At 27.0% G+C, this 10,458-nt stretch overlaps 1 protein-coding gene across 1 annotated transcript; it reads left to right on the top strand.

The window, feature by feature from the left end:
- Positions 1-1,041: 1,041 nt before the first annotated feature.
- Positions 1,042-7,676, top strand: LOC100161977 (maintenance of killer 16 protein-like). The gene is made up of 8 exons (NM_001162660.1): positions 1,042-1,226; positions 3,457-3,503; positions 3,585-3,728; positions 3,800-3,982; positions 4,080-4,209; positions 6,497-6,571; positions 7,244-7,390; positions 7,460-7,676. Exons 1-8 carry the CDS (start codon positions 1,212-1,214, stop codon positions 7,550-7,552), a joined length of 834 nt encoding a protein of 277 aa, NP_001156132.1. The 5' UTR covers positions 1,042-1,211; the 3' UTR covers positions 7,553-7,676.
- The last annotated feature ends 2,782 nt before the right edge of the window (positions 7,677-10,458 follow it).

Raw genomic sequence — 10,458 nt, forward strand, 5'->3', positions numbered from 1 at the left:
TTTGAAATTATATGCTTAGGCAGTTTCAAATTCTGAGTTTTTACGCATACCTACGCTCAACGCTGTATAGAAGCTCCCTACGCCTGCCGGCTCAGGTCGCAAAACTCGAGGTCCTCCGCGCGGCATTATAGTAGTGTTGCGCGCACGCGTATAAACGTAAAATCGCTAACTTTGGGAAGCTATAACTTCCAAAATAGTCATTTCCGCAAATTTTTTTTGCACCATCGTTCTTAACTCGTCAAAACAACCCTTTTCAAAAAAAAAAATGTCAAAAAAAATGGTGCCCGGTAAACTAGACTTGTTCCAAATTCTGTTTTGTGTCATTTACAATTAAACGTTCCACAAGTTTTGCGTTTATCGTTATTCAGAATTAAAAAGTTATACAAGTTTTGTGTTTATCGTTATTTATAATAGTGTTAATACCTATTAAATGTACTAATAATAACTAATGTGGGCAGGTAATGGCCCGTATACGGAATATAATATAATCAATTGTAATGTCCGTATATGCATGAAATAATTAATATTTCTGCGAAACCAATATAACTTTTAAATAAATGGATTTTAAATTATTTCGTTTTGCGTTATTTTTTGTTCAATGATATTCTATAAATTACGTTTTGCATTATGTTTTGTTCAATTATATATAATAATCGTTAATCATTATACCTATTTTGTTTTGCAGTGTACCTATTTTTAGTTATCGCTTTCCGTTATAATTACCTTTATAAATTGAAATAATTTTTTGTCAAATATAACGTTATAATTATAACGATATTATAACGTTTGCAAGTCCAGATACGAATACAATACGTGTTTCAAAATTCGTAAACTATAAACATTAAATATTTAAATGGAGCCGACTTCCCGCGTCAATGATAACCACGGTCCGTAATGATAACTGATAAGAGCCGATAAAAAATAATATTATAACAAGTGTCGTTTGGTTGTGGAAAATATACGTTTTTGTGAACGCACGACAAACATCCTTACGGCACATTGTACCTAAATGACCTAACCTTAAAATGTTGCCTTCTTCGTGATTACTATTTAGCACCGACGTATTTTACCGTAACGACTTGTGGCCCGTCGTGGATTGCGACATTATTATTTAATATTTATTGTACATGTCCGTCCGGTGTTCCTGTCCGACGACTGCAAGTCCCGACTTTTAGCTGTGGATGATATCGTACAAACATTAGTTCACCAATATGGATCAAGATGATGTAAGTAAAATATAGTTTAATTATTAACGAATACAACTACTACAAGTTCCAGCAGCTAGTACTATAGGTGCCTACCTAATGTAGAGCTTAGACTATAATATATTATCATCCTCCTGCTTAAATGTACCTGTATTAAATGCCCGTCATACCTGCCGTAACTGTTTACCATTATATTTTGATGTATGACATATTTTTAAATACTGTTGGGTAAAGTACATTAATTGTCTACATTTTTTTCAACGTAGTAGTTAAATATATTAGTATATTACATTAATAATAATTTTTAACCCATAATAATGAATCATGTCTTCTCTTTTACATATTGTTATTAAATAGTAAAGTTGATTTATAAATTGTAGATTTTTTAAAGTACCTAGTCTCATTGTAAACACCTCACATTCTTGTACACTGTCTACAATTTTGATTTGTATCCAAATCTATAAAATGTTATTGGAATATTTTGTGTATAAATTTGTTAACATAATATAGGTAATCAAACAATAATATTGTGTTTTGATTGCTCATAGTTAGTCTGTTGATATTTTATTAGGCAAGTATTCCAAATAATGTGAAGAAAAATATCTTAAGCTGTCATTAAATACTGCAAAGTGTATTATAATATTAGGTACATACAGTGGTCGGGTTGCTACTAGTTTTTTGTAGCACGCTAATGCTACAGCTACTCCCCAAAAAAAGTAGCTCGCTACCAATATCACCACTTTTTTTTAAATGTAGCGCGCTGCTTCTGACGCTATATTTTAAATGTAGTGCGCTGCTTCTAACGATATATTTTAAATGTAGTGCGCTAATTTTTCGCTACATTTTTAAAAATGTTCTTATTGAAAACTAGTATTTGTAGTTTGTACTGATTTGTCATTTGGCCACTGGACAGGACTCAGGACAAAAACTTCACTAATACACTAATCATTATCATAATATAAATAAACAAATATAATCATAATTGATATTTTAATAATCACCAATTAGATTGTAGGTAGCGACAAATTAATGATAATTTTTGCTACGCTAACCAGAAATATTTAGCGCGTTATAGTATTTTGTTATCTAAGGCATAATGTAGCGATGCTACGTCAATCGCTACAAATAAAGTAGTGTGCTACTGTAGCGTCGCTACAATTAACACGCTACTCCCGAACACTGGGTACATATTATGCATTTTTTAGATTTTGTATGAAAAAAATAAGTAATGAACATAAGTACATAACAAGTTAAAATGCACATATAACTTGGATAAAAATAAAACATGTTTTTTAGTACCTATGAAACAATTAAAATGAAATTTATAGCACATTATAAAATATAAATTCAGTGTAGTATAAAATATGCAATCTATGATAAATTTATTTGGTCAATTAGTCAATTATCTTCAAAATCTATCAAAATTGCGTTTAGGGAACACATTACTATCAAACTTAGAGATAAAATAAAATTATTAAAATTAATTTATATAATATATTCAACTTGTATACAATCATCTAGAAATATTATGTAACTTACTTAATTTTTACTCAAATATGCCAAAAAAAAATTTTACTAGGTACTTATAGAATCTATTCACTATCATGAAAAGTTGACATATTGAATCAGAATTATTCTGAGTTAATTGTAAGACTGAATATGAACATACCTACCTTAAGGCTCTATATAGAATGGGTATGCTATGCCACCATTTTGCGACTCATTTATCAATGATAAAATGATAAAATAAAGGGAGAGAAATTCAAATTCACATAACATTATTAGTCGCAAAATGGCGGCGTAGCATACCTGTATCTATAGTGCCCTAACCTACCTATGCTTTTAATCAAAACCCGGGCCTTACAACAATAAAATATTTTATAGTACCTACCATTATTGTTTTGATTAGAAACATTTTGAAATTTACAACTGATAACATTAAACATTTTTCACTATTAATTATACATAGACAATTTTGAAATATGTACTAAAATATTCCATAAACATGATTATTGATCAGTATAGGAGATTGACTTATTATTTATAAAAAAAATATTCTGTATGTATGTAAAAATCTGAATATTTTACTAATTTTTTTGTCTAAATCTATACATTGTGTTAAATTACATTATAATAATATATGTAAATGCACAAAGCCTCGAACCCTAATTATTAATAAACTATTTGGTATATAATATTATTGAACTTTTACCAAAAAATATTTGAAATTAATATCTTTTTTTTTTTTCAGATTGTTTGGTCTATTATAAAAGATACATTTTGTTCATTCAAAATCAAGTAAACTTTTAATATTATAATTATACATCAATGCATTAGAGTTACCTAATCCTAATTATAATGTTTTAAATAAAATTTTAGAACGGACACTTCAAATTTTTGCCGAAATGAATATAATTTATCGGGTTTGTGCAATCGCACTCACTGCCCTTTGGCTAATAGCAGATATGCTACTGTTAGAGAAGAGAAGGGTATTATATATCTCTTCTTAAAAACTGCTGAAAGGTGTGATTTTAGTACTAGTATTATATTACTTGATATGTTGAATTAATTTATTATCATTATTTTTTTTGTAGATCCGTTTATCCCAAAAGACAGTGGGAGAAGATAAAATTATCAAGAAATTTCCAAAAAGCTATACAACAAATGAATGAACACATGCTGTATTGGCCAGGTCCATTAAAGTCTATGTGTAAACAGCGTTTTGTACGAATTACTCAATATTTAATTCGAATGAGAAAACTCAAACTTAAAACTCAGTAAGATATTAATTTTTTATCATTAAACATCAGTATAATTTTTGTTACAACATATTATTTTTTTAATATAATAAATTTAAAATTATTAATATTTTAGGAGAGAATTAGTTTCATTGCCAAGAAAAGTGGAAAGACGAGTTAAAAGAAGAGAATATAAAGCTGAAATTGCTGCTCGTCTTGATAATGTTATTGAGAAGGAATTGGTCGAAAGACTCAAAAAAGGAACTGTATGTGCTCAACATTATTTGAATTTATGTTTTACGTGGTGCTTAAACACCTATATAACATTTCCAACATTAATTTGTTAAGTTTTAAATTTTTACTGGGGGGGGGGGGGGGCTTTTCGCTCTCCACTCACTAACCCCCCTGCATGATAAATAGATAAAATGCTTTATATATGTTAATGCTTAGTTGAGATAAGATTGACGGCCCATAAAACACCAAAAATGTCCTAAATCTTATAAAACAAACAAAACTACTAAAAAAATACTTAATTTTAATTTTTAAATAATCCGATATGAACAAAAAAAAAACTAGTTTTAGTAGGAAATAAGTGCAATATAAATAAGCCTTTGCGAAAGAGAGAAAACCGAGGAGAAAACAAACATTGTGCTGACATAATTTGAATTAATAAATAAATAGGATATATTAAAATTAGAGATGCCCTATGTGTGTATCTGATTCCTTTATAATAATTGTTTTAAATATATTATAATATGGTATGATATTTATCACTTGTGCACATATTGCATTATATAATTTGATGATTATTAAAATATTTTACTCCTACAAATTTGTTGCTTGGTTAACACAGTATAAAACAGTGTCGGTCTGGCTAATCAGTGAGCCCCCGCTACAGTAATTTTCAATGGCCCCTTTACAAAAATTGAATGTTTTTACCTAAATAATTTTCTTTTACGTGTACAATTAATTATCAGGTTGAATACTTTTATGTTAAATTTATTTAAATAAATAGAATAATGTAGGGCACAACTTAAAAAAAATATAATTTCACAGTTTGACAGTTGTTTTTGTAAAATATATATACTTTTTTAGATACAAAACTATATAATGGAAAATTCAAACAAATCTAATAATATAGTTACCATCTACAGTATGTTAATTAATTGGAAAGTCAATAGCTGTAATTTGATATTTAAAATAACCTCCTAGTGCTTTTTTTTTAAAAAATTTATTACACCCATGACTAATAACCAGTCTCCCTTTTACCAAGGTCTAAAAAATACTATAAAATGGCTATTTTAAAAAAATTTAAACTAGTAATAGAGAGGTTATAAGTCATTATATTATTAGGCCGGTTTGCATAAACATTCTGTAACAACTTACTGATCTGTAAATGCGTTAACGGCTCTGTAAATAAAAATTAGGTGTTGCTTGAACGCTCAGTAAAGTTACCGGACCTGTAAACTGCAGATAGGATTTTGCATCTGTAACTACTTACAGATCGGTAATATTTTTATAATGATAAGAAAAACACATGGTTTATTAAGGTTTAATTTATTTAGGGCTAGTTGCACCGTCTACGGTTAAACTTCGATTAAGCTTAAACAGCTGATAACAGATATTTAACCGGGCAAATTCGGCCGATTAAGCTCCGGTTAACTTTAATCAGAGACGGTGCAACTGGCCCTTAGTAACCACGGTTATCAATAATTAAATATTTCTTTGTGCAACACTAGCATAGTTTACACAATCATTAAAACCTTACAGAGCCGGTAACAAATGTACAGACTGTTCTTTATGCAACCCAGCCTTAATATATTAGTTTTACACTGTCCTATATTAAGTTCAAAATTTGTAAAAATTGCAAGTTAACTTAAATTGTATACAAGTCGAAAAATGTCTATCTCTACTCATAAACTTAATTTTAAACTTTTAGTTAAAAAAAGCTAATTGGTAGGGCGTGGATATTTAGTAGTATAAAAATAGTAAAATTGATTGAAGTATTGCATAAATCAGCAAAATTATTTCATTATTATTAATTTATAATGAACATAATTTCACAATTATTTTCATCTTTCTTTCTTCTTAAATAATATTTTAATTCCACAAAAAAAAAAAATAAATATTATAGATGTTCTTTAAACAATCTAAACTACTACCTCAAACATAATCAAATTGGACTAAAAATGTTTATTTATTTTCATACTCAAACATTATTTGATTTGAATTTGATAATTAAAAACCAAAGTTAAATAAAGTGAATAAAATTGAAAAATAGTTTAAGTGGTTTTATAAATAACTAAATACCTACAACAAAATTGAAAAAAAAAAAACCAAAAATTGCATTTAAAATGTTTAGATTTTATTTTATACTAAATTGAAACACATTTACAACGTAATTAACAATACATTTTAACATTAAAAGAAAAGACAACATCCGTGCTCCAGTAATTAGTAATTTACCATTACAAGCGAAACAATTATAACAACTAAATAACTACAATACTTAGTTTTCATGTATAATTAATATATATATGTATATTTTTTTAGTATGGTGATATGTACAATATTAATCAACAAGCATTCGAGAAAGCACTTGAGAAAGAAGGTGAAGAAGATGAAGAAGTACGTATATAATGATTAATTGAGCATAATATTACCATAAATATATCAGTTGTGACCGAGTAGGATAAGGCAGCTGTGTTATCATACACTGTTGCCGGATCTAAACTTGGTACCAGTCAATATATACTTTAGGTGATAAGAAACCACTGCAACTTATTCTTCCCGTGTTCTTATTGTTAAATTAAGGGCATAACTGCCCTTGCATTTTTTTGGCACAAACAAGCCTTATAGGAAAAATTTTCATGCCATGTAGAATAATCACATTTTGTAAAAAAATTTGTTTAAAAAAAGAGAACAGGTTATATGAAAGCCCGATTTCCAAAATTATGATTATAGCAGCTAAAATATGCATGAATAATGTACAATATTTGTACTTTTTCAGACTTATTTTTCTACCACTATTTAAAGTAAAATGAAAATTTGGCTTAAAAATGTTCTTCCTTTTAAATAAAAAAAATTAACGAAATTCGAGTATTCTACTGGGCGAGAGAGTTTTTCCTGTGAAATAATTTTTGTTGATATAATAAACCATATAACCCCCCCCCCCCCCCTCTAAATAGGTATTGAGCTGTAAATTAGTGTAATAACATAATAAAATAACATATTATTTTGTATTACTAAAAAAACATAAATATAAACATTTCATTAATTTTACATGGTAAATATATTTAGAATGATGATGCTGATGAGTACACTGCAGGAGAAGAAGAGTCTGATATTGGAGATGATAATGATGAGATGTTCGATTTAGAAGATGGTGATGATGTATCTGATTATGTTTGTTCTGATGGGGAAGAAGAAGAAATGGAAGATATTGAGGTATTCTATAAAACAGAATTTATACTTTATTATCTAGTTATTTAATATATATATATATTTTTTTGATAGGATGTCGCCGCTAAGAAAATCAAAAAAGTAATCAAACCCAAAGGCAGACCTCATGTGGAAATTGAATACGAAAATGAATTAAATACAAATTAAATAATAATTTTGTCATTTGAACTACATGTCGTTTAAACTTCCAAATACAATTCTTAATTTTGTTGTTAAAAATTGTGTTTTACTAAACTTTTATAAATAATAAATCAAGTATAAAATATATAAATGAAATACATTTTTATAACCCCATCATCAAAAATTAATTTAGAAGTATATTAACATTTTAAGTGCCTCAAATTATTATATAAAAAGTTAGCTGTTTGCAGTGTTATATACTCAGACAAAACTACTATAGTTGGGGGCATGAAAACTGCGTGCCAATCGTTTTTTTTTTATGGTATCCAAATAAATTCATAAACATTTTTAAAATTTAAAATTATTTATAATATGGGTGATTATTTATAGGAAACCTTTATTTTTATAATTAATTTATTTTATGATATAATATATAATAATATAAACTAACATAATGGCAGTGCTACAGATAATTGTTGTGAACCAATAGTTAAAATGGCGGGTATGAACAACAGACAGCAGGGCTTGAGCTCATTTTTCATGTCTTTAACTATAGAACCACCTTTGTTACTTCTGCAACTAGTACCGGATTAACTGTGTCGGATGCATCATACATATCAACTGAGAGGGTTTTAATTTTAAACCGTATATAATAAAGGGGCTCATAAATTTCTTTTCTGACATAGTTTCTTGTGTACCACCATATTCTCTTGGTAAACTGGGTATAGTACTTTAAATAATTATAATAATTATAATGTTAACTTTTATAAAAAAATAAAAAATAAAATTATAATGATATTTATAATTATATTGTTTAACCTAACTATGCATCTATGGATAGATTATGCATAGATTCTATGTTATCTCCAGAATATACTTACAAATTGTTCAGGTTTTCAAGGTACATATTGAGGCTCTTAAATGTTATTAAAAGCGGTTTGAGTTCTAAATTTATATTACCTCGATAGCCAATTGATGTGTTATCTTTTTGAAACAGACAATCAATTCTATAAATCTTGGATTATTCTGAAAACTTAGATAAGAAATTATTCACCTGGAAATTCTCAAAGCAAATTATTGATAGACAGTTATGTTAACAATTAAGCCATTGGAAATTTTATTTATATAATGACACCTATGCCAGTTCAGATAAATTATAATTATATGTTGTTTTTCTTGAATAAAAAATAACTACTAAGATTTAATAAATGACCATGTAACATTAATAGCCAATAAGTAATTCATCCCAATTAATTTTTCTCAAAATTTTAATTTTTAAACTTACTGTTTTTTTTTTTAAACACGCCATTGTAAAACCGATACTTTCATCAGTATCTAATATAGTTTATCCACATAATACCACATTATTCATGTTCAATTTATGACATTTGTTGGCATTTTACTGAAGGAAATCCCTTAAAACCTTTATTGTGTTATCTATCTCCACTGTTAGGATCTGTTTTCTTTTTCATAGTGCAATTACTTATTATACGTAGGTATATGTATTATATACTGTAGGTAGGTACAAATAGAAATGATGAATTCTAATAAAAATAACTCCAAATTACGTTTTGAGGGTTACATGTTACTTTGTAAGTAGCCAAATAAGCTGTATGTGTTCTAAGCACAGATTTCTATTTCTATACATGACGTATTGATGTATCTGTGGTTGAAACAATATTGAAAAATGAAAAATAATAAAAATTGGCATACCTCATATTTTAACACATAGGCCATAATTCATAAAGAGGTTGAGGTTTCAAAATATTTGTGTGTATTATTATTTGACATTACTAATTACCAGTGTTGGGTAAATTATTTTTAAAAAGTAATGCAATTACGTTATTTGTTACTTCAAATATTTTTATCAAGTTATATTATTTTTTCATTAATAAAGTAGTGCGTAACAAATAACGTTACTTTTTTTTTATCATTGTAAACATTTATAATTATAATTCATATGATACAATTATTGATTATTCATTTATATATTATGTTTATATTTTACAATCATAGAACTAGTGATAGGTAATAGACCTATTAAGTGTTATGTACAAATGTGCAATCAGTAAGTCATTAATCATAATTAATTTTATTGTTTATTTTAAACACAGTTAATATAGATGTATAATGGATAGTATTAAATTTGAATTCAATGATATAATATCACTGTATGAGAAAAACGATTCTGAGTGGAGACGGTTTGTCAGTCTAGATATTAGACATACATATTATAGGTATACTTATCTATAGTATTATTAATAATTTTCAAATTAATCATATCACAATATCCATTAGGTAACGCGTTATACATCAACAACAAACCGTGATACTATCATAGATATATAATGGTATACTTTAGAAGTTTCAAGTACCCACAAATAATATTATACAATCACAACAAAATAACTAAAATAGTTATTCCAGGTGATTTAATATGTAATTTCGTCCAAATTTGAACTTAAAATTACTATAAAAATAAACTGTGCTTATGTATTTCTTAGAATTTTTGGTAACAGAATTAAATATTTAGGTGGAATCTTGTTTTAAATTTTCAATCCTTAGATATAAAAGTTGAACATTTTATAAATTATTAACTAAAAAATAATTATTCAATCTTAAATTTGATAAATTTTGTCAAGATTTTAACTTCAAATGCTTATAAAAAAAAATTGTGCCTATGTATTTGTAATATTTTTCAACTGCTATTGTAACAATGTATCAGGAGCCCTGTATTAATTTTTTACACTTTTTGGCCCAATAGATAAAACTTTATTGATATTTATAGAAAAAAAAACTAAAAAAATTGAAAACTTACAATGTCCGTAAACAGCTCAAAAAGAGTCAAATTATTTTCAAAATTTTATCGTATATAGAAAATGCTAATATAAACATTCAGTGAAATTTTTAAGTTTTTACAGTCATTCGTTTTT

The sequence above is a fragment of the Acyrthosiphon pisum genome, chromosome X (genome assembly GCF_005508785.2).
Source record: "Acyrthosiphon pisum isolate AL4f chromosome X, pea_aphid_22Mar2018_4r6ur, whole genome shotgun sequence".
Lineage (NCBI taxonomy): Eukaryota > Metazoa > Arthropoda > Insecta > Hemiptera > Aphididae > Acyrthosiphon > Acyrthosiphon pisum.

Coding starts and splice junctions, on each gene's coding strand:
- LOC100161977 (NM_001162660.1), top strand. Junction 4,210..6,496: donor AAAGACTCAAAAAAGGAACT/GTATGTGCTCAA, acceptor ATATTTTTTTAG/TATGGTGATATGTACAATAT. Junction 7,391..7,459: donor AAGAAATGGAAGATATTGAG/GTATTCTATAAA, acceptor TTTTTTTGATAG/GATGTCGCCGCTAAGAAAAT.